General features: G+C 42.7%; 2 protein-coding genes across 7 annotated transcripts in view; one reads left to right on the top strand and one right to left on the bottom strand.

The window, feature by feature from the left end:
• Nucleotides 1-25,946, bottom strand: part of FARP1 (FERM, ARH/RhoGEF and pleckstrin domain protein 1) — a 213,855-nt gene extending 187,909 nt beyond the window's left edge. For 3 of the 6 annotated variants that reach the window (XM_037377821.1, XM_037377822.1, XM_037377823.1), the window contains exon 1: nt 23,866-23,885. Coding sequence is in view for 2 of the 6 variants with exons in the window: in XM_037377829.1 (XP_037233726.1) it covers nt 23,866-23,903 (38 nt within the window). In the remaining 4 variants the exon portion in view is untranslated. Of the gene's footprint in view, nt 1-23,865; nt 23,934-25,624 lie in introns of those variants that run through there. The other 3 variants (XM_037377826.1, XM_037377829.1, XM_037377824.1) reach the window with 3 other exon arrangements.
• LOC119143537 (basic proline-rich protein-like) lies at nt 24,383-26,294 on the top strand. Its single transcript, XM_037377911.1, has 2 exons — nt 24,383-24,396; nt 24,746-26,294. Exons 1-2 carry the CDS (start codon nt 24,383-24,385, stop codon nt 26,292-26,294), a joined length of 1,563 nt encoding a protein of 520 aa, XP_037233808.1.
• Nucleotides 26,295-26,328: the final 34 nt, after the last annotated feature.

Genomic DNA, 26,328 nt, shown 5'->3' with positions numbered 1-26,328 from the left:
CCAAAACCTATCCACAGGTGAAAATTCAGATTTCAATGTAAGCATCAACAATTTAAAAGAAATATTTCAGAGCTAATAACTTCCACTAACACCTTTACATCTGCTGCTGAAATAACTGATTCTATATCCTTATGTGGTTGGAGGTATCAAATTCATCCTGATTTTTCATCCTCTGCCATACGCACTAGATTGGCTGCCAGTCTATGCTGCTTTGGAGGACTGAAACATCCTACAAAGCTCAGCTCTGCCTTCACGACAGCTTTGCTTGGTATGCGGAGGAGGAAGACAGAAAATATACCTGTTTCAAGACAGTTAATTAGATACCCAGCTCTTTAAAGATCGACATCCCAATTATATTTTGATTCTACATGCTACGAAGTTTTTTACACTTGCATGTATCAGGAAAAAGGGGGGAGAAACATCTGTAACACTGTACTACTCAGCAACATTAAAGAAAAGAAGGGAAAAAAAAGACAGACACATAAAGGCAAGAATGCTAAAAACATTAGACACTTCAAGATTTCTTTTCTCTGCACAGACCACAGAGGACAGGTAGTCTCTTTTGCTCGGTGCGGTTACAGCACACACATCACCCAGGCAGTATCAGCTTCCTGGCATTGCTAGGCAACACCACGCCACATTACCTCAACTGATTCAAGGGAGGGAAGTTGATTCAGAAGCCATTGAAAAAGACAGAAACTAGATAAAAATGGTTGCGCGAACCTCACAGACACAAGCCAGGATCCTGCATGGTCAGAGCAAAAAGCAATTAAGAAAAACCATGGGATGGACACACACACGCACGCGTGCACACACAAACTGAAGCAGAATTTTAAAATAACCACATACATAAAGACAGAAGAAAGGAGAAAATCAAGCAGGTAAGAGAGAAAGAAAACAGCACCGATGTCTCAGGTCAGGTATTCTGAGACTAAAACAATGATTACATCTTTCTTTCCAGGGAATAAAAACCAAAAAAAACAGCCAGAAAGCCGTTAGAGACATGGGAGCGTAAGTCTGATCCGCATCAAAAACAGAGCTTGCATACCATTGAGGATCTTTGTCACAAATATTGAAGATCAATGGCAGGAATGGATATGAAACACTGCATTTTTAACTACTTCAAAATCAAAATCACATTAACTCTTCTGAATACTAAATATTGTCCCCTTCATTCTAATCCTAATTTCTCAAATGTGTAAGACATTCATAGGAGTTGCATTAAAATCTTGTTATGAATATAATCCAAAACAGAACAGCATACATTAATATACTATATAAATCCACTATCTATGCAAAAATCTGAAAAAGCTCATCTGTAAAAGTTTATTTTAATTGAAATTGAGATTTGTTCAAGTGATAAGGACTGGAAACAATGACACTCAACTACACCTTCCATGTAAATAATTGATGCAATAAAAGCCAACTTTTTCATATCTATATAAATATAATTATTGTCACGGCTTCTTGTGGTGGTTTGACCTTGGCTGAATGCCGCTCTATCACTCCCCTCCTCAGCTGGACAGGAGAGAGAAAATATAACAAAATGCTTGTGGGTCGAGATAAGGACAGGGAGATCACTCAGCAACTACCATCACGGGCAAAACAGACTCAACTTGGGGAAATTAATTTATTAACATGCAAATACCAGAGTAGCATAATGAAAACTAAACCCAAAACTTAAAAATACTATCCCTCCCTTCTTCCTGAGCTCAGCTTCACTCCCGACTTCTCTACCTCCTCCCTGCCAGCAGTGTGGAGGGACAGGTTATGGGGGTTGCTGTCAGTTCATCACACACTGTGCCGCTCCTTCCTCCTCTCACTCTTCCCCTGCTCCAGTGTGGAGTCCCTCCCACAAAAGACCAGTTCTCCACAAACGTCTCCAACATGAGTCCTTCCCACGAGCTGCAGTTCTTCACACACTGCTCCAGCATGGGTCCCCTGTGGGGTCACAAGTCCTGCCAGCGAACCTGCTGCAGTGTGGGGTCCTCTCTCCATGGGTCCACAGGCAGGTCCTGCCAGGAGCCCTCTTCATCACAGGTCCCCAGTGGGGTCACAGCCTCCTTCAGGCATCCACCCGCTTTGGTGTGGGGTCCTCCATGGGCTGCAGGTGAATATCTGCTCCACCATTAACTTCCATGGGCTGCAGGGGGACAGCCTTGTCTCACCATGGTCTTCACTATATGCTGCAGGGGAATCTCTGCTCCAGCACCTGAAGCACATCTTCCCCCTCCTCCTTCTTCACTGACCTGGGTGTCTGCAGAGTTGTTGCTCTCACATATTTGCACTCCTCTCTTCTGCTGCAACTTGTTGCAAAGATTTTTTTTTCCCCTTCTTAAGTATGTTACCCCAGAGGCACTACCACCATCACTGATGGGCTCAGCCTTGGCCAGTGGCGGGTCCATCTTGGAGCCGGCTGGCATTGGCTCCATTGGACACGGGGGAAGCTTCTAGCAGCTCCTCACAGAAGCCACTCTCGTAGCCCCCCTGCTACCAACACCATGCCACACAAATCCAATGAGCTTCTGGGCCCACTTAAGCCAAATAAACTAAGTGCTCCCAAATGGCCGCATATTCCTGCCTTCCAGTAGCTGCCTCCTTTCCAGCTCTTGTTTCACATGTAGGAAGCACTCAGGGCAGTAACATGGGAGGAGGAAGGTCTGCTCACCTACTCAGCAGGGCCAAGGGACAGTGGAGACAAACTGGCCACCACTCTCCTGAAAGTCAGGAAGATGTAAGGTGTGTATGGGAGCAAGAAGATGATACAGGTCCAGGGTGGCTGCAAAAACACAGCATCATTAGATCAGACTTTAGGACCAACAGCAGGCTACTAGAATTAGATGCTATTCACCCAGGAATTTTAAAGGCACTCCAACATAAAACCACAGTACTATTAACCATGATGCCTACCTTCCCTCTAAGACAAACTTAACAAACAAGATACAAAAAGCTGAGAATGTGCTGCCAATTTCAATAAAAGGCTCCAGGGAACTACAGGCTGGTAGCTATAGGCTCACCCCTACAGTGAGAAAATTGATAGAAATCACAAGAACAGATTAGCAGGTATGCAAATAAACATAATACAGGAGTGCCATCATAACATGGCTTCTTTTACAACAAACTTCCCATGACATACAGTTAAGTGTGGTATGTATGATATATATAGTGTGCTTGGATCTCTAACAAACCTTTGACAATGTCTCTCACCACAGGCTTTTAAAGAAATTGAACTGTCATGGGATAAGATGGAAAGTACTTCTGTGAATTAACAACTGCTTAGGTGAGAACAAAGAGCACAGGAATAAATAGCCAGTTTTCGTAATAGCTCTGGTTTTGCATTTGTGCTACTCAATGTATTTGTTATTTATGTGGAAAAAGGAGCAAGCAGCAAGATGATAAAGTTTGTTGATGATTACAGAATCAGAAGAACTAACTGTGAAGAGCTGCAGATAAGATTTGTTGGGTATTTATACATACATAAGTAGCCAAAATAGTGAATGTAAACCCTGGCGCCACCACAGTTTAACTAAAGTGAGGAGCCACTCACAGATGGCAAAGCGCAGTGCTGGTTGGGAGAGCAAAGGGAATGTTGGGAGTGAGCAAGTTGGGGATATTCAACACAACAGCGAACACCACTGTACCACTGCAAATCCTTGGTGCAGCCTAGGGCTAGTACTCTGAGCAATTATCAGAGAAGGATATAGCTGAACAAGAACAGGTTCAAAGAAGGGTGACAACAATGGGAAGTCTGGAGCAGCTTTAACCTAAGGAGAGCTAAACAAATAAGTGCTTTTAGATTAGAAGGGGAGATGGATAAGATGATGGACATAAACACATGACTAGCAATATAAAGAAATCAAATAAGAACCATGTCTCAATAAAAGAATTAGGCGGTATAAAATTATTTGTATCAGGCAGCAAGAGCAAAAGGAGGTACTTTTTCCATACTACAATTCATTGTAGAACCCACTGTCACAGGATGTTGTGAAGGCAAAAAATTTAAAACAGATTAACACATGATTAGATGTATTCATAAAAGAAAGTCTGTCAACGACCGTTAAACAAAGGTGCAGACATGACTTTCTTGCTCAGTCTTTGAACTGCAGCTTGCCAAAAGGTGGGAGGGATCACTGTCTTTACTAACAGTTTTTCCACCTTAGGACTACTACTGGCCGTTATTAGAGGTAGGATGCTGGGCTAAACCAGACCTCCAGCTGGAAGTATCAGGGCTAAATCCCGTGTTACAGGCCAAGCAATCTTCAGCAAGATGCGCAGTGCTGAGAAGACCCATCTTCTGACATCCATCTCCTAAAGCATTACTCCTCCACGCTCTTCTTGAGGGTTGCCCCCAGGCTGTGAGGGAACATCCATAAGCAGCATCTGCTGAAGCCACAAGACAGACAAAGATCTGCTTCCTATTGAAGCACTTGATTAAACATGTTCCTGTTACATGAACACAGCTGTGCTACATGTTTCTAGACTGAGTTAGGTGTGGCCAACCTGTAATTTTGCCTACATTAAAGGGCCGGATTTACCTACTTCCATTTCATGGTCGGGTACTAAAAACCTCATTAGAGCAGAGTTACAAGAGAGGAGCTCCTGTCCTCCACTTTAGATGGCTGAGCTCAATTATGGTGCTGTGCTAGTGAATTTGAAAGTCATTTGAGAAGTTGCAGTTTCTGCAAGGCAGCAGCAGAAGGGGATGAGGAAGATGAAGGAGGAAGAAGAAAGAGGCCACTCTACTTCTGCAGGGATTCAGAAGCTGACTAGCAAGGGAAGGCACAACAGACAGCACTAAAACTTGTCCTGCCTTCATGTCCCCTGCCACTCATGCACATCTCCTCCCTAAAATGGCTGGCAGACCAACTGTGAATCTGGGAGATGGCAAGAAAATGGCCTCTTGATGAGATTTATGAGGCAGTATTAGATTTATGCAGCCATTCACAAGGTGAGATACATGCCCACTTGCACAGCCTTACCACCACATTATAAATACAATTCTATTGTGTGCCTAGCAGCTAACCTGTTGCATTTCTCACCTGTTGTTACAAACATGCTTAAAGTGCCTTAAAGAAAGTATATAAACTTTGGTTCCCTTTCAGAAATACTAAGTGAGTTTCCAGTGAGAAGTGAATTTGCATTTCTCTGTATCACCCATTTTTAGCTCAAGTACCTAGAATTAGAGCCTAGGTATGTTATTTCTTTTCGGAGAAACTGATAGAGCTGAAACCCTGAGAAAATCCCTCCCCTGGGAAGCAGGAATCAGTCACAGGGAAACTTCAAACTTTAAATCTCTTTGCAGATAGCAGCCTGCTCAACAAGATCTCTCTTGCCTCATGCGCTCTCTCTCTGATTCCACACACCACCTCTTAGACTTTTCTGTTACGTTCTGCACACAGTTTTACAAAAAAACCCAAACCCAACAACAATAACAAACCAATCTGTTCTAACATCGTACTGGGCTCAGCTGCCATTTCAGCTGCCCTGTAACTTCTGCAGTGGGCAGTGGCTTTTCTGTTCTGCACAGATCACTCAAAGCCACAGAGGCTGCAGGAGATCACCTTCATCCACTGCCCAGACTCTACAGTACTTACCAGATGGACGTCCACATAAAACCACAATTGGTTCCTTCTGGCTCCTCTGATAGACTTGCATTGGAACACTAGCCCACATTTTCCTTCCTGCGCCAAAGATAACACTAACAATAACTCTCAGCAAGACACGAAATACATCAGAGCAGCTTGTTAAACAACAAAGCTCAGTCACTGACATGCCTTATGCTGTTGTTTGAAGAGGTCAACTTTTCCTTGAGGTATTAGCACCACTTGTCACATGGCAGTAAGTCTGTTAGTGCTTATTTTATCAAGTTCTTGGGCTTACTTGTCTCAGCTCAGTGATTATCCCACAAATTTCAATACTGGCACTAAGATGACTTATTTGGTGACTCACACCTACTCCTCCACTGTGATTTCAAAACAGTGCCACTTACCTCGCCAGAGCGCAACTCTATCCAGAGCACCAACATCACATAACTGCTGCCCTGCCTCTTCTGATAATGCTATGTTCCCACAACACCCTGCCTTATCTACAATTTCTGCAAAACCATAGAAGCATCTGGTCTACAGCTCTAGTCTAGTTCTTGGTACCTCGTTTCTCTTTGCATGCCTCTGAGCTCCCACTAATTGTGAGACTGTTTCTTAAATAAAAGCACCACTGCTCTCTTTTCAAATAGACAAAACAAGGCATATCTGCATGACTCTTTCACTGACACTGGTCCATAACTTACCAGTGCTGGATACAGATATATATGACTCCAGATCATTTAATAGCAGGTAATTTATTATTCTGGGGGGACTTTTACCTCAACATTCCAACTGGACAGAGACTGGCCATTAGAAGTCCTGACGTGTACTTTCCTATAAACACCCAGAATCACGCTGATTCAGTCATGGGATCTACCACTGGGCACTTTCATGGCAAGTATAATAGATACAGAAAAACCAGACCTCATTAGTATGGCCAACTGTTAACTCCGAACAGAAGATATTTGAAAACCATCTTACAAAAGGAAGAGGCCAGTTTTTCCCTGTCAAGCCAGAGGTCAGTATTACCTTGCTCCATGCTCTCATGCTTTCAGCACTAACTCTTCCCCTTTTGTACTAAACATATAGTCAGAAATCAGCCTTAACAACTTCCTCTGTATTACAGATCCTTTGAAGTTAACGTGAAGATATATTTGTCTGTCCTGGGTTTTTTTCAGCCCCTGAAATTCCTTTCAGGTTTCCAATTTCAGCAGCTTATGATCCTGGTATTTTTCAAACAAACTCTCTGAAGCAATGGAAACAATGCTGCACCAAGTTTCACAGCTTTCTGTAAGACCTCCTCACCAGCAAGCAATTTTGCCACAATAGTTCCCACTTTGCCCAATATCAGACATTGTTGACATGTTTGTTTTAAGGTACCACTGCCTGGAAGGTATATTTTGGGGGTACTGCATCCCCTGCCCCCATCTGTTTCTATATACAGCCTCTAAACTTTGCTTCTCTAAGCTGTTGTAAGACAGGTTATCTACAAGGTGTTTCTGTAATCACCCAGTATTTTCTGTATTGAGGTTCAATTTACAAGTCAAACTGCTGCAGCAAAAAACATTTTCCAGGGAAATTTGCTAAAAACTTTGGTAATAGTAAAATAACTTTCACTCTCATAAAAAGACATTTTTAATATGCTTCTTTGTATTATTCAGGAATCATTCACAGTCAAGGAGTCAAACAATGAAGCCAACCACCAGCAGTGCTCTAACTGCTCAGCACAAACCTCTATGTTCAGTCTCACAAGATGACTGCTAAGACAGGGGAAAAAAAAATATATATATCTTTCCAAGACCACTGTCTCACCTAAACAAAAGGGTATATAACTGCTTCCGCAAATGGAAAGCTACTGTCATTCCAGGTGTCTTTCAGAGGGTCTGTGACTACCCACAAATCAAAGATGAATATTCTGGGAACCACTGCCACCATATGACTATCCCTTCTAGATCCAGCTGCAGAAAGAGGAAGCAATTAAGTTTTTATGTTGTTAAAAGAGGACAGCGGGCATACCTACACAAAGCATCCAATTTCTGTTACCAAGTAGCACTCGGGTAGCATCCAAGCAAAAACTTTAAAAGTCTCAATAATGTACAGTTAAGGCTTGGATGTAACCACAAGGGAAGCAGCTGGACAAAAGGAGAAGAGCATGAAAAAACACTTCAAACCCCATCACAACACCAAGAACCAAGCTTCTTTATCCTCCAACTTCATGAAGAGCTGAAGGCAAAACAGCCTTGGACTATAAGCAAAAATAGAGCTGGAGCACTGGACAGATATCCTGATCACTCTGAAAATGAAAGTTCAAGTATAACACCTTTCAATTTCTTTAAGCATATATAAGATTGAGTTTCTTTCCAGTCTTGCCTTGCTGAAGAAGCCTCTCTAACATTACAGGGTAATGTAGCTTTAGACACCACACATCCTTTGATCAGACTCACAGAAAGAGTCTTCCTCATGTCTGCAAAGGAAAATAGAGTTCAGAAGCATGAAGGCATCTACTGTTGCTTATGTAAATGACATTTTGCTATAACAGGTTTTTAAATAAACTGTCTGCTCTCTTCCTCAAAAAGCTGAGATTATCACAGCAAGGAGAGAAGCAGAAAATAAACATGCCCACAACAGCATACAGTTTCCAGGAACTGTGCTTTGGAGGATCTGCTTGTAGGTTATTTCATTCTCGCCCCAATGTGTGAAATGGCAGGAAATTCAAGTTTACATGTGCAGGGGACAGAGATCTCATCAGAATACACAACCACTCATGCACAAAGTAATCTGATAAGATGCTGAACTTCCAAGACAGGACTAGTAGCAGTAGTACCACAAGCCTTGCTTGGACAGAATCAGTTATTTTTCTGCAGCAAAGCACAAGTAGTAACAGAAAAAAACAAACAAAACCAAACTTTCCATGCATCTGTCCTGCATAATTTAAGAACGAGAAAAGTTATGTTATAGTCTGCACCTTGGCAGTGAACCTCTTGACTTGCTTCCATGGCCTAACATGCTCTACTAGTATCTGAAACTTGGGGAAGGGAGGAGTGGGGGGGAAGGCAGGATATTTTTAAAGCATTTGTAGATAAATTTTATGGTACAAATGAAAGAAAGGTAAAACAGATGGCTTAAGTCATTACTGGAAAGTAAACACATTAGTAAGAACTAAACCTTACCTTAAAATTGCTTTTGTCATTTTCCTCTAGAAGTTCAATTTTACTATGGCTTTCAACACACTACATTTGGAAGGAACTAAACTTAAACCACTAAAAAGTCTTGAAAGTCACCCTAAAAAGGCATCAGAAAGTGAAAAACAAACCACTGTGTCACAAACAAGACTTACTTACAACAGAATGATTTATTATACAACAGAGAGATTAAAATTTGGTGACCATAATTAATTTTTCAATACACCAATATTCAAATTTATTGAAATGCCATGAGATTCTGTTAGAAATCTAAAAAAACACTAAGCCTGTGAGACACTTAATTTGCATGATGTCTTCAGTTAGATAGCTGGAGTTCCTTGTGTGCTTCAAGCTTTAATGCACAAAATCCTAATTTTCTCCCATCTGATTATTTTGTTCATAGATTAAACAGGACAAAGGAAGAAGAAAAAGCTTTCCTACTTTCTGAGCTCCCAGATGAGTTCTCAGTCCTGAGTTTACTCAAAAAGAAAATATTCTCGCTGCATCTGGTAGCTAAATTGAAAGCAAATACATAACACAAAAGCTTTTCTGCTTCTCAAAAAATGGAAAGTACTTAACACTTGGAAAAATGTAAAAAGCAGAACTTTATCCAGTGTAAAGAAACTAAAATAGAGAACTAAAAAAACTTAAAGAGTAGCTCCCCTTCAATTGCCTTATATATTTTAAATGACTGTGTACAATGTATACAATAAATGACAATACAGAAGGTGCATCTTGTTTGACCTACTTAATTTGAGAAGTCACTGATACCAAGTGTTTCATTTAAGTGAAACTAGGAGGTGCAGGTAAGGACTTCCCAGAAGGTTCAAATTTAATTTGTCAGTTTTATTCTGAACAGGATGATTTTTTACAAAAAAAATCTACATTACTTTTTATCCATCCTAGTATCTAGCTGCTTATCATCCACAGCTTTGCTACTTCACAAGGTCTGCATTAAACACCACAGCCATCTCACATTACAGATTTTATGTTAATCTTCCCAAGGTGTTGCTTCCACACTGAAATAATTTTACTCTGAATCCTAGTGAAATACTAATGCACTGCTGCCAGCATTTGGGATCTGACCTCTTAATCACTGTTTAAAGAAAACACATCCAAGAAATTCAAAAAATTTTTTGCCTGTTTCTCAGTGCTGTCACAGCTCTACATTTCAGCTTTCTCCGAACTCATGCTGCCACAGCAGGGATGGCACAGAAGCCTCCAGAGCACCCCAGCAGAGCCCCTGGACTTTCATAGGGCTCCAAGGCAGTGAACGCAGAGACATGGTGTGCAGCAGCCATCAAACCAGTGATCTGCCTCAATCAGGCCGCAGAATAAGACCGTAAAAGAATGTTTTGTGTTACAGGAGGTTCCCAACCCATCTATGCAAAAATAGCCCATAAGAATGCTGGAATGCTTCGAAGAGAGGGATGTTTCCCCTCTGCTTTAGAAAGAAATCTTAATGGTTTACATGTTCCTACATACAGTTGTTTTGTAAGTTACAAAAGTGAAAATATGGCTCAATTTCTCTTTTCTTACAAGTAGAGGGTGAATTTCAAGCTGCATGCAACTAAAGAACACCAAACTTTCTGCCTCACTGTGCAGAGCGGATGCTCTCAGCAAGATGATTATCCAGGAATCAAGCACAGAAGTTAGTGTTGGAAGAGAGCCCATTTACCCAATGAGAGGCATGGAAGCCCTTCCTCCTTCCTGCCCCTCCAAGAAATGCCACCTGGAATATTTCTGCCTGAAAAACGCAGTGCTTCTGCAGAAATCAAGAGAAGGCTATTCAGAGGCAACTAACGTCAACTTTTCAAGTACTTATAGAATGGTACCCAAGAGGAGATAATGACTGTGGTATACCAACTGCAAGTTTTAATTGACCAGCTACGGTAACACTTCAGGGAAGGTATGAACAGTCCTTGGAAGATGTGCAAGTAGCCCAGATGCACACAGCAACTCATATGTAAAGGTTCACACCAGAAATGACCTGAAGTCCTGACTATGTTAAAATAAATCCTAAATACAAACCAGTCTATTTTCTGGCCTTGCAATAATTTTGATAAGCCCTACTTGCTGTTAGAGATTACAGAAATAGAACTTATTTTGCTCAGTAACTGTATCACAATACTGAAAACCTACCAACGCAGCTGATCTTTGCAGTAAGGGACTACAGGGGGATCAAATAAAAAAGTAAAGAAAAAGGCCACATGCAACACTATATGCTAGTGTATAGCAAGCCCTAATTGTCCCTTTCTCCCAGAAAGATTTCCCCAGATCACCTCTGGCACGCTTGGGAAAACCATACTATCCTCAGCCCATGCAATGCAGCAAGGTCAGCTGGAACATCCCATGGACAGAAGATAAGATGTTCCTGTGCTTCAGTTATCAGTTGTGTTCAAGGCCATACCCTGCTGCTTCACCATTCACATCAGCTCCTGGGTTTGCTCAGATGGATCCTGGGTTGCATCCCCGTTTTCCAAGCCTATGCCGCTTTTCATATATCGTTACCTCCAGTCTGTAAGTAAACTGCACTTCTTCATTCACCGAGTCAAGTTTAAATAAAACTGCCAGAAAAAACACTGACAACATTACCAAACAAAGCAGACACACAGTCATGAACCTGACATTTTCACACTTCTTGCAACTACTAGGACTAGTTAGTAGTCAGTTAGGGAATACTATGTGTACAATTTGGGAGGCTTATGGCTTGGTTCTCATCTGTCTGAAGTACTCAAGATGGGGGAACGGATAAACAACAGCTACCTATGAAGTTGTTAGATCTTGTAAGTTAAGGGAAAAAAAGGGTTTTTTTTCATGAAAGACAATGTAATAATAATTTTAAAAAGTATAGGTATGATTTTCAATCCTTTTAAAGTCTTTTCCCCTCTAGTAAATTCTAAGCATGAAGAACCAGCAGAACAGCCAAATGCACTATTGCTTTAAGTGAAATAAATTGTTACCACAGCCCTCAGCTTGCAAAGTGACTCGGACTTTTTGCATGTTCTGCAGAAATAAGATATCCTTTAGGCAGCTCTCTTAATGTATTCCTTCAGTGAGGAGCCTTCAAAGTTGCATTCATCTAATTAAAAAAAAATTAGTGGCTGTCTCAGTGGGTAAGGAATATGTATTGCCAGACAGCAGAGAATCTCTATTCATCGATGTATGGCATAGTGGTGCCTTACTGAATTCCTGTAGCAATGTCAGGCTTGCTTGGAGGGTCTTAGAATGATCAGAAGTATATAAATGAACTCCTTATTAAAGATGTTTTTTAAAAACATAGGTGACACTTTAAAGCTTTAATAGTCTAACATGCTTCTAACATCTTATGGAACAGAAACCACGCTCCAATAACATTTTTGGTTACTCCCCTTTTTTGCCTCTAGCATACCCAAGAAATTCCAAGATACACTTCTGCTATCATCCTTCAGCTCAAAAACCAGACATACTAACCAAAATAGGTCATCATGACTTACTCACACAGATAAAATGACTAAGCATATGGTAACAAAAGAGAACCTTGAGGTTATTAATCACGAACTGCTTCAGCTCAGCATAAAAATAATGAGTAATTGCATTTCAAGAAAACAAATGTATAGAATGTTTTATATAACATAGAAGAATTATTAAAATTCAGAAGCAGAGACCAACAGATCTACTGGTCCATTAACTAGGTTACAAATGATCTTTCTGGAAAGCCAACTGCTGTGAAGACAAACCCCTGCACAGCAAGTCCTCCTGAAGGGCTCCATCCTGCAGGTAACTCTCTGTACTAGAACTGGACAACCCAGAGCAAAAAAAAAAGCTTCCCAGGGAACCAAGGAGACTGCCACAGCAAAGCAGCAAGAGAACAAAACATTTGCAGGATAATAAAGTGTAGGAGCATGTCAGGGTTGTGGTCTGCAAGTTCAGTGGGAAGTTTAAAGATTTAGGAAGAATTAGAGCCATTTTACACGGGCCAGTTTACCAGCAGGAAAAAAACCCAACAGTAAGATTGTAAACTGTGCAGTAGTTTTATTAGTTGGAGGGGTTTTTTTCTTTTAATGGAAGCAGTGGTATTTAAGACATGAAAGAGGCTTGAACAAAAACATCAGTCCTTATACGGAGCACCCTTGAATCAGATTATGGACACAGAAAAGAATTTATGACCATTGCCAAGATGCCTACAAACACTGGCTTAGGCCTGTAGTTACCTAAAACTTGTCCTTCAGTCAATCACTGAAAATACAGCTCACCAGGCAGTGGAAACAACAGAACCTCATCCTACAAATTACTGAACAAAAACTGAAGCAGGTAAGATCAAGGGTAGCTATTAGTCAGAATATAAAGTCCTGTCTATTAGAGTAAAACATTCATGTTTACCGTTCAAGGTGCCCAATATGTTTAGTGACAGGAAAAGATATTGACTTGTAAATCCATGCCGAAAAAAAAAGATGGATTTCTCTTAGTGGAAAAATGACTGAATAAAATAGATAAATAAATAAAGCAAGGATGTTAACAGTCAGATTCTCTTAACAGTTGATAACTTTCTCACAATCACTGCATGTTTCCGAAAGTCTCCTTTCTTAATCATATGGTACAGAACAAAGCGTATGTAGAACTTACATGACACAGAATTTAAAAACCATTTTAAATTTGAGTCTCGTGATGATCACGAAGAAAATCTTTAGATGACTGCATTCTGGCACAAGGAAGAAGGGGAAAAAAAGCCTCTACAAATCCATCAAGATAACTGTCCAATACCGGGCTTGCCATTTGCAGTCTTTCCAAATCATACCAATCATATGCAAAATCTGTTGCAGCATTTAAAGGCTTCATGCCCCAAAAAATTTAATTTTATTGGGTCATCAAAACCCCAGATGAGCCTCCAAAGATTTGCATTCCTTCCTTACTGTTAAGAAAGCTGTAGGACTAATGGAAAAATAATATTACTCAAAACTTACATACTTGCACTTTTGAAGACGTAAATGAATGGCTAAAAAGTTCCAGGACTCTACACCAGCACCAGTGTGGGCTATAAGCTTACTGAAACTTTACAAAACATAAACAGCGTGTCCTTCTATCACATTTACCTTATTGATAGAGAAGATAAATACAAATATTATGGATAAATACTATAGAATGCTGTCCCAGATAGTTACTGCCTTAAAAAAAAAGGGTTGGGAAATAAGAACATGCACAGAATTCAAGAAGGAAAAAACTGTAAATATTGTATATATAATCAATATAGCCAGGTTTGGAGAACACCAGATAATTATTACTACCTGAAAACCTGATAAAAGTAGTACCAGTAAGATCCTGCCTTCAGTATAGGAATTATTCAAATTGCAGACTCTTCACCCTTTATTTCAAGAAGAAAAGCCACATATTCATTAATTCATAGTGATTAAATAAATTTCCCTAATCTCAGCCTTGCAACAGTGACAGTATTGTTTGTGTTTATTTTTTTCCTCACAAAATTCATTAAATTTTGTGTCATTAAAACTAAGGCAAGAAGAATGGCTCTTCCCAGGACTACCAACAGCAGCACACATGACGTGCAGAAATAGAAACGCAGAACCTTGATTTACATCATGTTTTTTCTTTTACCCTGAAAGAAATTCAGCCTTATTAGTGAATCAGAAAAAAAAAACATACATACTGCTAAACACTGAGAGTGTATGCGAAGGGGAAAGAAGCGTAGACAGAAGAAACAGGCACAAAGAAAGGGGCTACTATTCTTCCCTCTAACATGAACTAATTGCATATTGGGTAAGGATAATCCCCTACGACATTCCATGCATTCAAAGGTCAAGACTTTTGATTGTCAGCTCTCCCCATCAATTCTTATTCCCTGAAGAAAAGAGCCTGAAGTTGTCCCATAACATACACACTCTCAAACTTGGGGCTTAAAGATGCTAGCTCTGCACAGTGAAATACTGCATCAGGCACTACCAACACAGCCCTCACAGATGAGCACTGTAACACAGCTTATTTAAACAAGACGTATGAACAACAAGCAATGAGCCAAGAGCTTCTAAAGGCTGTTCTGTCTATTCCAAAATAGCAGGGACATGGTATTAACACAACTGTATTCACTGTATTAACATTCAAAGGATTTGTGTTGCTGTGTGACTTTAAAAGCAGAGCTCCTCTCCTTGGATGCTTTAAGAGCATCAATGGGAGACAAGCCTGGCCCCACCAAAAGCACTCAGCCAAGAGGGAGTCCCTGTGTCCCCATGCCCAGTTACAGAGGAACCACTTCAGCTGCTGCACCAGGTATTTAAAAAAAGGAAAAATAAATATCTTTCTTTCCCAAATACATAATTACACATACATATGGTAGAGTCCTCGAAACAAGCACCCAAATCATTGCTATTCCTCCCTGCGGTCCCCCACAGCACCAGGAATTTGATTAAACTTCCTCAACAGGAGAGCACTAAATAAACATTGTAAATTAAACAAAACTGTGCTGATGATCTAGTTGCAATTACTTCCAATTGATTTGAGTCCTTGTTGTCCCCTCAAGCTTTAAACTTCATAGATAAAAAAGGATCAGGCCTTACTGGAGGAATACCAAAGGAGTTACAGAACTTTCCTTATACACATTCAAAAGTAACTGGACTAGCTTGTCCTCCTGACAAAATTTCAATTAAATTTAGCCTGGAAGCCTAATGAAAAAAATAGGCTATTCCAGGATTTGCCATCAACAAGCAAGTTAATGCTTAGAATAAATCCACTCATTGATTAATATACACACACACAAATTATAAATTGCTGCAGCATATTTTATTTCACAGAAGTTGGACACTGCCAAAAGACTTCAGGAAACTTTTACCCAGCTGACACTGTACAATCCAGCTCTCGGGCATTTCAGCCTTTTCCAAGTTGAGGCAAACTGTCACTTGATTGCAACAGGACACATACGCACGTGAGTGAAGTGGGACTGGTTACTGCAATCCAAATATTCTATGGGAAAACAAAAGCCAGTATTTTTATTCCACTCCTGGGAACTCCCCTGCATAAAAATCGTGGAATTACTTGTAGGTTTTAAAACATCCTCTTAAGTCCTGTTACATATTATCAGGTTGGTTTTATAATTAATTTTCAGATATTAAATTCATTAGGCTCAATCTACCTGCAAGGGCCAGACCTATTATTCTGATTAATTTGCTCTTCCACATCTCCAAATCACATTTTCCTTGCCAAGCTGGAACTGTTCTCAGATCACCATTCTCTGAGATTCATTCTGCTCCGATGTTAGCTCAGAACTGCTGCAGATACAAGGCTTTAAAACTTCTAGAAGCACTTTACATTTTTCTGTAGACATTTTTTAGATTTACAGCTACCATTTTCCAGTCACAGCACACATCCAAACTTCAGCTCCAATCCTGGGGTGCTTTTAAGTGGAAGGAACTTTCTTCATCTTGGAAGGGGCATTTTGTTTTGACAAAAGCAGACAGAAAAGTAGAATATAGAGTCTTCTTTGGGATTTTTTCTACTGAATTACATTTATGCTAAAATGAAAATCCTTTGAGCCTTCATGAAGGACAGACATCACCTAATCCTGCGGCCATGAATATCCTCAATACCACACTGATTTTGCTGAGAATCTGAATCCAAAGATGAAGGGGCATACCTAGCTGTTCCTGTTAATTTCTTTACGTGACGCCAGGAGAGAAAATGTAGTTCTGTTACTTGCATCCATCTATTGTGATACATGCGTGAAGAGTTCACCATCTCTACAGCTAACTACTTTAGCTTTAATTAGGTCATTCTTTGTGTATTAGCTGTTCTCACCACATCACCTATTTTTAATTTTAAATATTTTAAATAACATATTTCAAACATTACTCTCACTTTTAAGGAAAGGAACTTTGAAGGAAAACTCGGTAGTTTTATCTACTGCCCAAAGAAATTTTACCAACAGATTTAAGGGAGTCAAAACAACCCTAGCAAACACTTGATTAAGAACAAAACTGCATTCACTTGTAATGCTTTCACATACATGTTGGAATTTTCTTGAACATATAGACTGTTGAGTTTGCTTGGCTTTTTTTTTATATCAGAGGAAAATTAAAAGTCTAAAACTTAGTTGCAGAAAAAGAAAATGCTTCTGAACTCCATCTTCTCATCATGTGTACAAATACACGCATACACACTACTCCATCACAACGGTGATCTATTTTTTCAGTCATCCACTTGCAGCACGCCCTAGCTCTCCTTCATCATGGAGTTTCTCTTCATTCAGGAGGACAGGAATGTCGTCCCTGTGTTGGGTTTTCTCAAGCAGAGAGTCACCATCAAGTGTCATTTGCTCATCCATTGCTTCAAATGATCCTTGAAGCGTTATCATAACTAGAAAGCGCTCCAATGATTTTACTGGTGCCTTAACATGCAGTCACTGCGCACAAAATTAAGGGAGAAATGCTCACATTGAAGGTATTACCTGAGTGGCCGTTTATTGGTTCAGAATCTGAAATAGCCCTTGATTTGCACTCTAAAAGCTGGACAACTGGAAGTAAACTTCATGCAGATAGCCTGCTCTCACACCATCGCTTTGGTACTCCATTGGATACTGGCACACTACTTCATGGCTTTGGTACTCCATCGGATACAGGCATACTACTTCATGGCTACAGCATTTCCAGATGACGGTAGGAAATTGTGCTAGGTGTCAATGTGGCCAAGGTTTTTATTAAAGATTTCGCTTTCTGGACAGGCTTCATTAGTGCTAGGTTTGTTTCCTCCCCACTAAGAACCACTATTGTAAACATGCTCACGTCTGGTGATCAACAGAGCTAACAAAAATTGGTTTCCAACCAACTGATACTCTTCCCTCAGCCCCTGCACGACGAAAAGGCAGCTGCTGCATGACTCACTCCACTACACACCTCCTGTCCTGCCAGCCTTCCCAACCCCTCTCTTGACACTGTCCTATTAATTCACTGCTAATGAGATGGCATGAGGCTGCATTTACTTTGAGCAGTACCTATGCGACTGCCCAGCCAACACGTGCCGATTGGGCAGCTGACAGGCAATGCAGATGGCTTGCAGCAACAGCTGCAGTGATTTCACTCTCTCCTCTATCTAGCACTTATTTTTTAATTATAATTAAAATAGTTATAATTATATAACTATATATCTAAATATAAATAAATAACTAAAAAATGGCACTTATTAATTAGTCATTGTCTAACATGGTTGAAGTTGCCCAACAGTTTACACAGGTATACACAGAGAACAGTCAGAAATGAAGAGGCAGCATTACCATTCAAGCCATAATTGTAAATAATAGGAGAAAAACATTGATATTGAAAAACCTGCCCCCAAAAGTTACCAGCAGCAACTTCTAAGAGGTCTATTTAGAAATTCTTCTCTCAAGAGGTTCGCTCCCAACTCACATGTTTTAGGCAAACTGATCCTATATCCGTAGAATTGTGCTGTTTGTGACTCATCTCAAAATTCAAATATTATTAGTAAATGCAGAGCTTGAGCAGCACTTAATTAGAATGCCTTTTAAAACCTTTTTTATATTCAAATGGCAGAGTCACTTGCCCTTCTCTCCACTGCAATACTGTCATGCCATCTGCTTTGTTTTATGTATTTATTTGCAATTGAGGCACACTGAGGATATTTTCTGCTAGCTTCTGTTTCAATATTTATTACTGTACATTCTAGGTATCTTTTCCTTTTCGCTTGTTTTATATTTCTTTTTGTGGTTTCTAGCATTTTATTTTTCATAGTACTGAAAATTATGCTCAACATTTCAAAGGGTACAGGAAGAAAAAATGGCACTCTGCACCAAAACATTAAACAATTTTATTTTCCACATTACACCAGTTAATTCAGCTAAGCTGTAAAAAGATGGCTAATGAACAACACAGGTTACAACAACACAACCATACAGTTGATCTTCCTACATACACATACTGATGCCCTTGTTTAAAAAGCACTATTGACCATTTAGTATGTTAAAGGTAAACATTAATGGTTTCAGGTCTTACAAAAGCAATGCAAAACAGATATTTTCAGGAGGAATTTCCACAAAGATAGAAGCCAAGGTCTTCAAATAAAAAGACTGAAAATTTCCTCCAAGGAAGCTAATCTTACAGATTCACACAAAACTAGTCTAATTTCTATAATGCACTGAGACTACCTGGTACAAAAAGTTATACACACTCATAATTCTTTAAAAGGTACAGAAACAGAATCCCCCCTCCCCATTTTCCCTTTAATATTTTTCATATTAAGGGCCTGAAAACTAACCACTCCCTGGAATAAGAAACTCTTCAGAAAGAACACAACAGTTCCTGCAGATTCTTACTTTTACATGAACCTTACCTTCTTTTTTAGCCTTGGTGTTTGATAAAATAACCACTGGCAGGACAAACTAAACAAATCATACTCGCCTTTAATCTGAAAAAGACACTACTGTTATACACCTCAACAAGAGCTGGCCAGAGACTTCTCAGTTGTAATCACTGTTACTGCAAGCGTAAGACTGCAGAGAATTAACAAAATAAAACAAATTCATTTAACTTTTATGGTAAGCCATAAACAGCAGCAAACTCCAGTACAATTGGAGAACTGAGAGAGACAAGCAGAAAAAAAATCCTCAACCTCTGAAAGACACCCCATCCTCCCTTACCATAATCATAGGAAGACCAGGGTGGCCAGGGAAATGCCAAAGTCCGTCTGGTATCTGCTGTGTTCCCAGACCCTCTACATAATATGAGGCCCTGTTCCAACCAAATAGTGGTATCACCACATACTCCTTCCCCCTTAAAAGAGGTTTATTTTTTAAATTTATTTTCACTTATTTACTAATCAAGGGTAAACACCTCCTATATAAATAGCATGAAAGTCTGCTCAGCATTCCTGCCTCTCTTTGTGCAAGACTATGTTTTAAACCCACATCGCAATGGGAAAAGGCAACTACCAAAGACATACTAGCCATTTCATATAATTTAATAGTAATCTTCCCCTCCCCTGAACTTTCAGGCCAAAACCAATGCCATACAAACCTGCTGAACAGGAAGCCTAATTATTCTAACATATGCAATCGAAGCAATAGGGAGTTTCACAGTAAAACTGACAAGGAGAGACATAAAAGACTAATGAGCAGCCTGCTGGTGCTCCATTGCTGGGCTAGCAAAGGTCCCTGCGGACCACCTTTGGCATTGTTCAGTGGGGAGACAGAGGCTGGGACACATCCAAAAATAACACTCGGAGATGTAAGAAATGAACACACAATGTCTGCAACTCAAGTGCTTAATCCACGGGAAAAAAAAAAATACAATCATTTGAAAGAGCATAACCAACAGAAAAATGCACAATGAGGAGCAGAAAGAGCCCATCAAATGTACAGAGGTTACTGAGCAGCTAGATCCTTCTAGATCCTTTGTACCACATTTGCTATTTGAATAAATTGACAAATATCTTCCTGACCTGTGCCTGTGGTGCAGGTGACTGAAAATAAGGGTCCTTGATTAAGGAGATGCAGTCATCACTATTATTAGTGACCAACAATCAAACAACTGGTCCTGCAATAATCAGGAGTGAAAGATGCAGAGAGGCCGACAGCAGCCAGCAGAAGCCCTGGACCAGAGAAGGAAAACACCCAGCAATACTAACCCTTTCCTATTACTGCTACATTTTCAAGTTTACCAGTAAGTCACATTTTGACCTACAAAAACGTGTGCTCTTCCCTAGCAACGTTTTGCACAAGACAATCCAGGTACCTGAGCAGCTTGTCTCAGAGGCAACAATGCCATTTTCTCTATGTATCCAGAGGATACTATCTGCACCCAAACACAGGGCTGGCTTGCTACTAGTATCTCTGTTCAGAAAGTCACAGCTTTTCCTCAGACACAACGATCTGTGTGACACATCTCCAACTGCAAAATTTCTATAATACTTTGGATATTATACACCTAAGTACCTCCTGTATTACAGAAATAGATGCTTTGGGGAGACCTGTAGCTTGGGGGAGGATGGGAAGGTCCCTTTGGTTGCACAACTTACCCTTTCCACTTCTGTGTTAACATACCCAATGAAGGAGAGAGCTTGAAACAGCAATTTAAAGAGCCTTACCAGGCAGCAGAATCACTTGTCAAATTGGAGTATAATAGTCTCTTAATGTACATTCATTATGGCAAATTGGCAAATTCAGTCACCTTGCAAGGTCCAAACCACCACCTTGGCCCTCCAAGGCAGCATATTTGGAAGGACGCTGGGACTGAAATCACCATTAACTTTACTACTCATTTGAGAAGTCTTGCACCACGGAACAGGAACCTCCAGCACTGATCCCAATGTAGCCAAAAACCTAATTTTAATGGCAAGCAGCAGAGTGCTGCATAGGCAAGGCATCACCAGCAAGGGAACCAGCAACACCACTTCAGAGACACAGTCTCCCACCTTTCAGTGGGCTTTACCGCTATACTCTTATTTATAACCTGGGAAAGAAAACAGCGTCTGGAAACACCATCCCTGACTTATACTATAAAATACCACCCCAGCCACTCAAGTATTCTTCATGCCTAGTAACAAGTGTGTATTGTGCAGGAATCTTCTACTGTAAACCTCAGTATCCAGATTTCATAGCTTGAGGAAGTTCTTTCCTCCATTTTGTACAGCAACACAAACACAGATTTTATGGTACAGACTTCACTGCATAACATTCAAGGGCACATTACAAACAAATCACAGTCCTCTCCGAGATCAACAGAAAACAGAACTTCAGCACCTCTGTGAACTTCACCAACAAAATTTCAGTCCGAGTACAGAGCCACCAATCTTTTTCTAAATCCTTTTTGACCACCAAACATTAAAAATAATTTCCCCAATTTGTATCTCCAGACTTTAAAAAAAAAAGTAGTTGTTGGAAAAAAAATAAAAAAAAAAAAAGTAGTTGCTTACTCCGTTTCTCAAATCCCCTAAAAGGCATATCGTATTTTCGTTTCTCATAATATTTAATCAAGTCTACTTCATTACAGACAAGGCTAAAAAGCTCATCATCCTGCAACTGATTACAAACAAGATAGTGCCCACATCTCATAAAGAATGACCTGTCTGATTTGCCTACATTTCTGCAGGCCAAACATACTGACATTTTGCACAAATTCAAAGCCTGATGACGTTTTATACCTCTGTAATTAGTCTTATGTGCCTTTACAACCAGAAAAGCAAGTTGCCCCTTTACTGTCCCTAATTCAGCAGTCCATCTGTAAACTATAAACTTCACCACCTACTCAGCACCTACCAGTCAGAAAAGTGCATTAAAAAAAAGAAAATACACAAACTGCAACCTTTCAAAGTCACGAAACTAAGTCTGGAAAGGCCCTTTTAAGATAAACATGCCAACTGCTAAAAGAAGAAACAGAAAAAGCAGGACAAGTTGGTGGACCTAATTCAATAAACAGCATTTTTATCATGCTTTTCTAAAAAAGACAATATAAAATAAGGACACTGGCACAGACAAGCACCACGAAAAATCAGTGGGGAAAAAAACAAATCAGAAACCAAAACCAGCAAGTTTAGTCACCATCACTAAAATCAATCACAACACAGTACGAGAAGTATAATGCAAATACATTGATTCTGTCCTAGAATGTAACCAAGATTATAAATACAGAAGTTTAACTGCAGAAGACATCACCAGAACTTCATTTATGTATATAATCAGGTTTTGAAACCTAATCCTACAGTTGCAAAAAAATACTTCCTAATTACAAATGTAAGTTTAAAAAGGTGAGTTAAGTCAATTCTACTGATGAAGTTCTGGATCTAGATCTCCCCTGCAGTCAGCAAGATGCAGATCTGCATTTCCCCAAGCAGAGGGGAGGACAAGGTCAGAGCACTGACCTGCACTTCAAATTCCAGTCTCAAGAAAGAGGGATGGACAACCATTAACAGCCAGAGAAGACACAATGTCATTCTCTGCAGTTTTCCTTACAAAACCAGAGGGGACACACTCAGCCACTGGTGTGCACGTGATTCCTTAGCCCACTGGCAGCCCTGAAATTTCTCTGCCCTGCAGCCAACTTGTCACTGCAAACTATGTGAAAACAATATGGTCCCATGGACCATCTTCCCCAGCTTTGTGCCCTAACAGGTCCCACTTTGGGAATTACTGCACCAGTCAGTCCCTTTTAGAAATCCATGCCCAAGAGGCAAGGCAAAGACTTAATGCAAAGATACTTCAAACCAGAGAAGCAGTTCTTTTCCATAGCTCCATGACAAAGCATAAATAATCTAAAAGGCTGGCAGCACTGGCAGCCTCATATTTGTCAGTGTCAAGAATTTTATATTTTTTTAAAAAGAGCTGCTAATTTTCATCATATATGAATTTCTTAAGTGGAAGTATGGATTTTTTTCCTAACTCAATTTAATCTAAAATCAGCAGGGAAAATTCACTGAATAGCTCTATAAATTCAGATTTCTCTGTCTGAATTTTAATGCAGAAATACATCTCCTAAAGCAAGTCTTTTATTTTTCAAACCATCACATTTAAGTTGTGTTTCCCCTTTGGTCATTTATCATCTGCAATTTTCTTTCAAGAAGTTTGGTTACAAGTAGCAGGTTTTAAGATATTGATTACAAAATTACTAACAAACTGTATCAACCTTGGGAGGGGTAAAAAAAAAAAAAAAAAGGATTTCCAGTTTGAAGATCTGAAGTCCAGCCATTAGTCAGGCTTTGGTATTACACGTTCAATCACTTACCAACTTTTGACGTTTTGAAGTCCCATGTTAGTGTGTTAAACAGTCTGCCCACTTTCCTATTTGATTTGATTTGTTCAAGAAAATGGAGCGCAGAATTAAAAACACCCCACAATTTAATTGGCTATACACAAGATACTGCAAAAGAATGAGCAGAGAAATACGTTTTCTAACCCCTTCCTGTGACAATGCCAGCTGGCCCTACTGCCAATGATCCCCTCCATGGCTACACCTGAACTTCAGACTGCAGGTATAAAAGAATTTACAGCACGTTTGGGCTGATATAGTGATGTCCAAGCTCTCAAATAGCCATCATAATTCAGCGTATTAAGCATTACCCCTCACTTTTGCTGTCCGCAAAGGAAAGACTCTACCAATCCTAGAGCAAAGCCGTACCTCAGAGAATGAAGCTCTGAACTAAACCGCAAACGCATCGGGCGGGATCCCCGAGCCACAGAGCTGCCACACTGTGCGCAGCACCACAGGTCTGGCGGCAGGGAGGGCCAGGGCAAAGGAGGCAGGCGGACCCGGCCGCGGCGCCCCTGCCCTCACACAGCACAGCGCGCCGCCGGGGTAACTACAAGGCCCAGGATGCAGCGCGGCGGGCAGCGCGCGCACAGCCCCGCTCCCGCCCGTCCCGTCTGTCCCGTCCCGCCGTGCCACCCCGCGCACCCCGCCCGGGCCCCGGCGGCGCGGGCACGTGAACCGCCACTAAGAGGATTTTGTACTTTCTCGGTACGCGGGACCGTTTCTAAAAGGCTCAGACCCGCTAATTAGCTAGATAACCGCAATTCTTGCGTCAACATCCACAAGCAGGGGAAGGGGATACCGTAGTTCAAGAGAACGTTTGGGGCTTTTCTGAACTGGATTCCTTCAGAATTTATTTTTTTGTTGTTGTTGGCTTGATTCCAACATGAGCTGCTTGCTGTAAATACACATTGGGAGCAATACATGAAGCAAAAGTAAAAGCGTCTGAGAGATACGAATAATAAACCAGATGAGCAACACTGTTCCTCTAGAGCAATGATCTTCCCCCTCCCCAGGGACCCTGAACAAAACCCTGGTAAGAAGGCTGTGACAGAAAAAGATACGCTCCACACGTCATTTATTTCATGCCAGCAACCAAGTAAATCCAGCAACTTAAAAAAAAATGCCACAGAGTTTGCGTTTGCTGAAAATAAAAAAAAAAAAATAAAAAAAAAAGCAGCGGAATCGCAGAAGATAAGGCCTACTACACACAAGCTCCCGCTCTGAAAATAAACTTCTGTTTACTCAGAACTTCCCGCAGCAGTTCATGCCCGTTCGAGGCCGACCGTGCTGCAGAGCGGGAAACATTCGGTTTTGAAAGCGGCAAAGCCCCAGCTTGGGCACGGGTGAGGCGAAGGCAGAGGCGTCGAGGGAGCCACCTCGGCGTGCCCCGGCCGGGTGTGAAGGTGGAGGAGCACCGGGCAGCGGCCGCTACCGCCGCTCAGGGAACCCGGGGGTCCGCAACCCGGGGGGCGGCACCGGCGGCGGGCCCGCGCCCACACCCACCGCCCCCGGGCCGGGCTGTCCGGTCGCCCGAGCCGCCCTGGGGCCGAGGTGGGGAGGGAGGCGCGCCGCCCCCCGCAGCGCGGCCTGCCCGCCGGCTGCCGGCCTGGCCCAAACCTCCCCTCGGGCCACCGGGGCCGCCCGTCACCGAGCGTTCCCTCAGGGCTCCCGCCCCGCCGCGGGGACGCCCCGCCGCCGGGGTCGGGTTCTCAGCCCCGGGGGGGCGAAACAAAAGGCACCAAGTTGAGCGACCGCCCTGGCCGCCGCCCGGACTGCGCCCGGCCGCGGTGGCCGGGGGGAAGCGGGGGGGGGACGGCGTTCCGGGCGCCGCTCGGCGCGGTGCCTCCCCGCGGATTACCCGCGGTAATGGGATTAAGCGGGGCAGCGCGCCGCCCGCGGGGTGTCCGCCGGGCAGCGCGGCCCCGCGGCTGTCACCGCCCGGGGAGGGGGCGGCGGTGCCAGGGGCGTCGCTGCCGGCCGCGTCGCTGCGCTGCCGGCCGCCGGCTCGCTCACGCCCTCGCCGCCCCGCGGGCGGGTCCCGCAGCCCTCAGCGCGGTGCCCGGCGGGGCGGGCGCCACCCGCAGCCGCTCCCGCCCGGCCCCATTGTTCGCCGTGCCGTCCTTACCGTGCGCGGGGCTGGGGCGGCGCGGGCTCCCGCCGGCTCTCCTCGCTGCGGCTGGTGCAGGGGCAGTCGCGCTTGGCCGCCGGAGGTCCGAGCCATTAAAAGCTCCGCGGGGAGGAGAAGGAGAAGGCGGAGGCAGGAGTGGTGGCGGCGGGGGGAGGAGGACAGCGGGGGACTCGCAGGAGCAGGGTCGCCATGTCCGGCTTTGCAGCCGCGGAAGCCCCCCCGGCCGGGCACTGAGGAGAAAGGGGACAGGCGGCGACGGAGACCGGGGTCCTGCTGCCGCCCGCAGACAGGGAGAGCGGGAACTGGACGCCGCTCGCCGCGCTGCCGCGGCTGCACCTCCCCTAACCCTGCCCCCTCCCGGAGGGGGAGCCGCCGGCGGGAGGAGGCGGCCGAGAGCCCCCTCCAGCGTTCACAGGCGGCGGCTCGCCATGGCCGCTCGGCCCGGCTCTGCCGGCGGCGCAAGGAGCGGGGTGCCCGCCTCGGCCGTGGCGCCCGGCCGCAGGTACCCGGGCAGCCCGCCGCGGGGAGGGGGGAGGAGCAGCGACCACCGCCCTGCGCCGCTGCGGTGCCGGGGGGGGTCCGGCTACCCGCCCCCTCCTCCTCCTCCTCCCGGGCACCAGAAGGAGCCTGCAGCGCCCAGGTGGCCGCGGCGTCAGGGAAGGGTTAAGCCAGGCTGCAGCCCCGCGGCGGAGGGGCGGGGG

The sequence above is a fragment of the Falco rusticolus genome, chromosome 2, assembly GCF_015220075.1.
Source record: "Falco rusticolus isolate bFalRus1 chromosome 2, bFalRus1.pri, whole genome shotgun sequence".
In the NCBI taxonomy this organism is placed as follows: Eukaryota; Metazoa; Chordata; class Aves; order Falconiformes; family Falconidae; genus Falco; species Falco rusticolus.
Note: the sequence above shows the minus strand (reverse complement) of the source record. Positions and strands in the feature narration are given on the sequence as shown.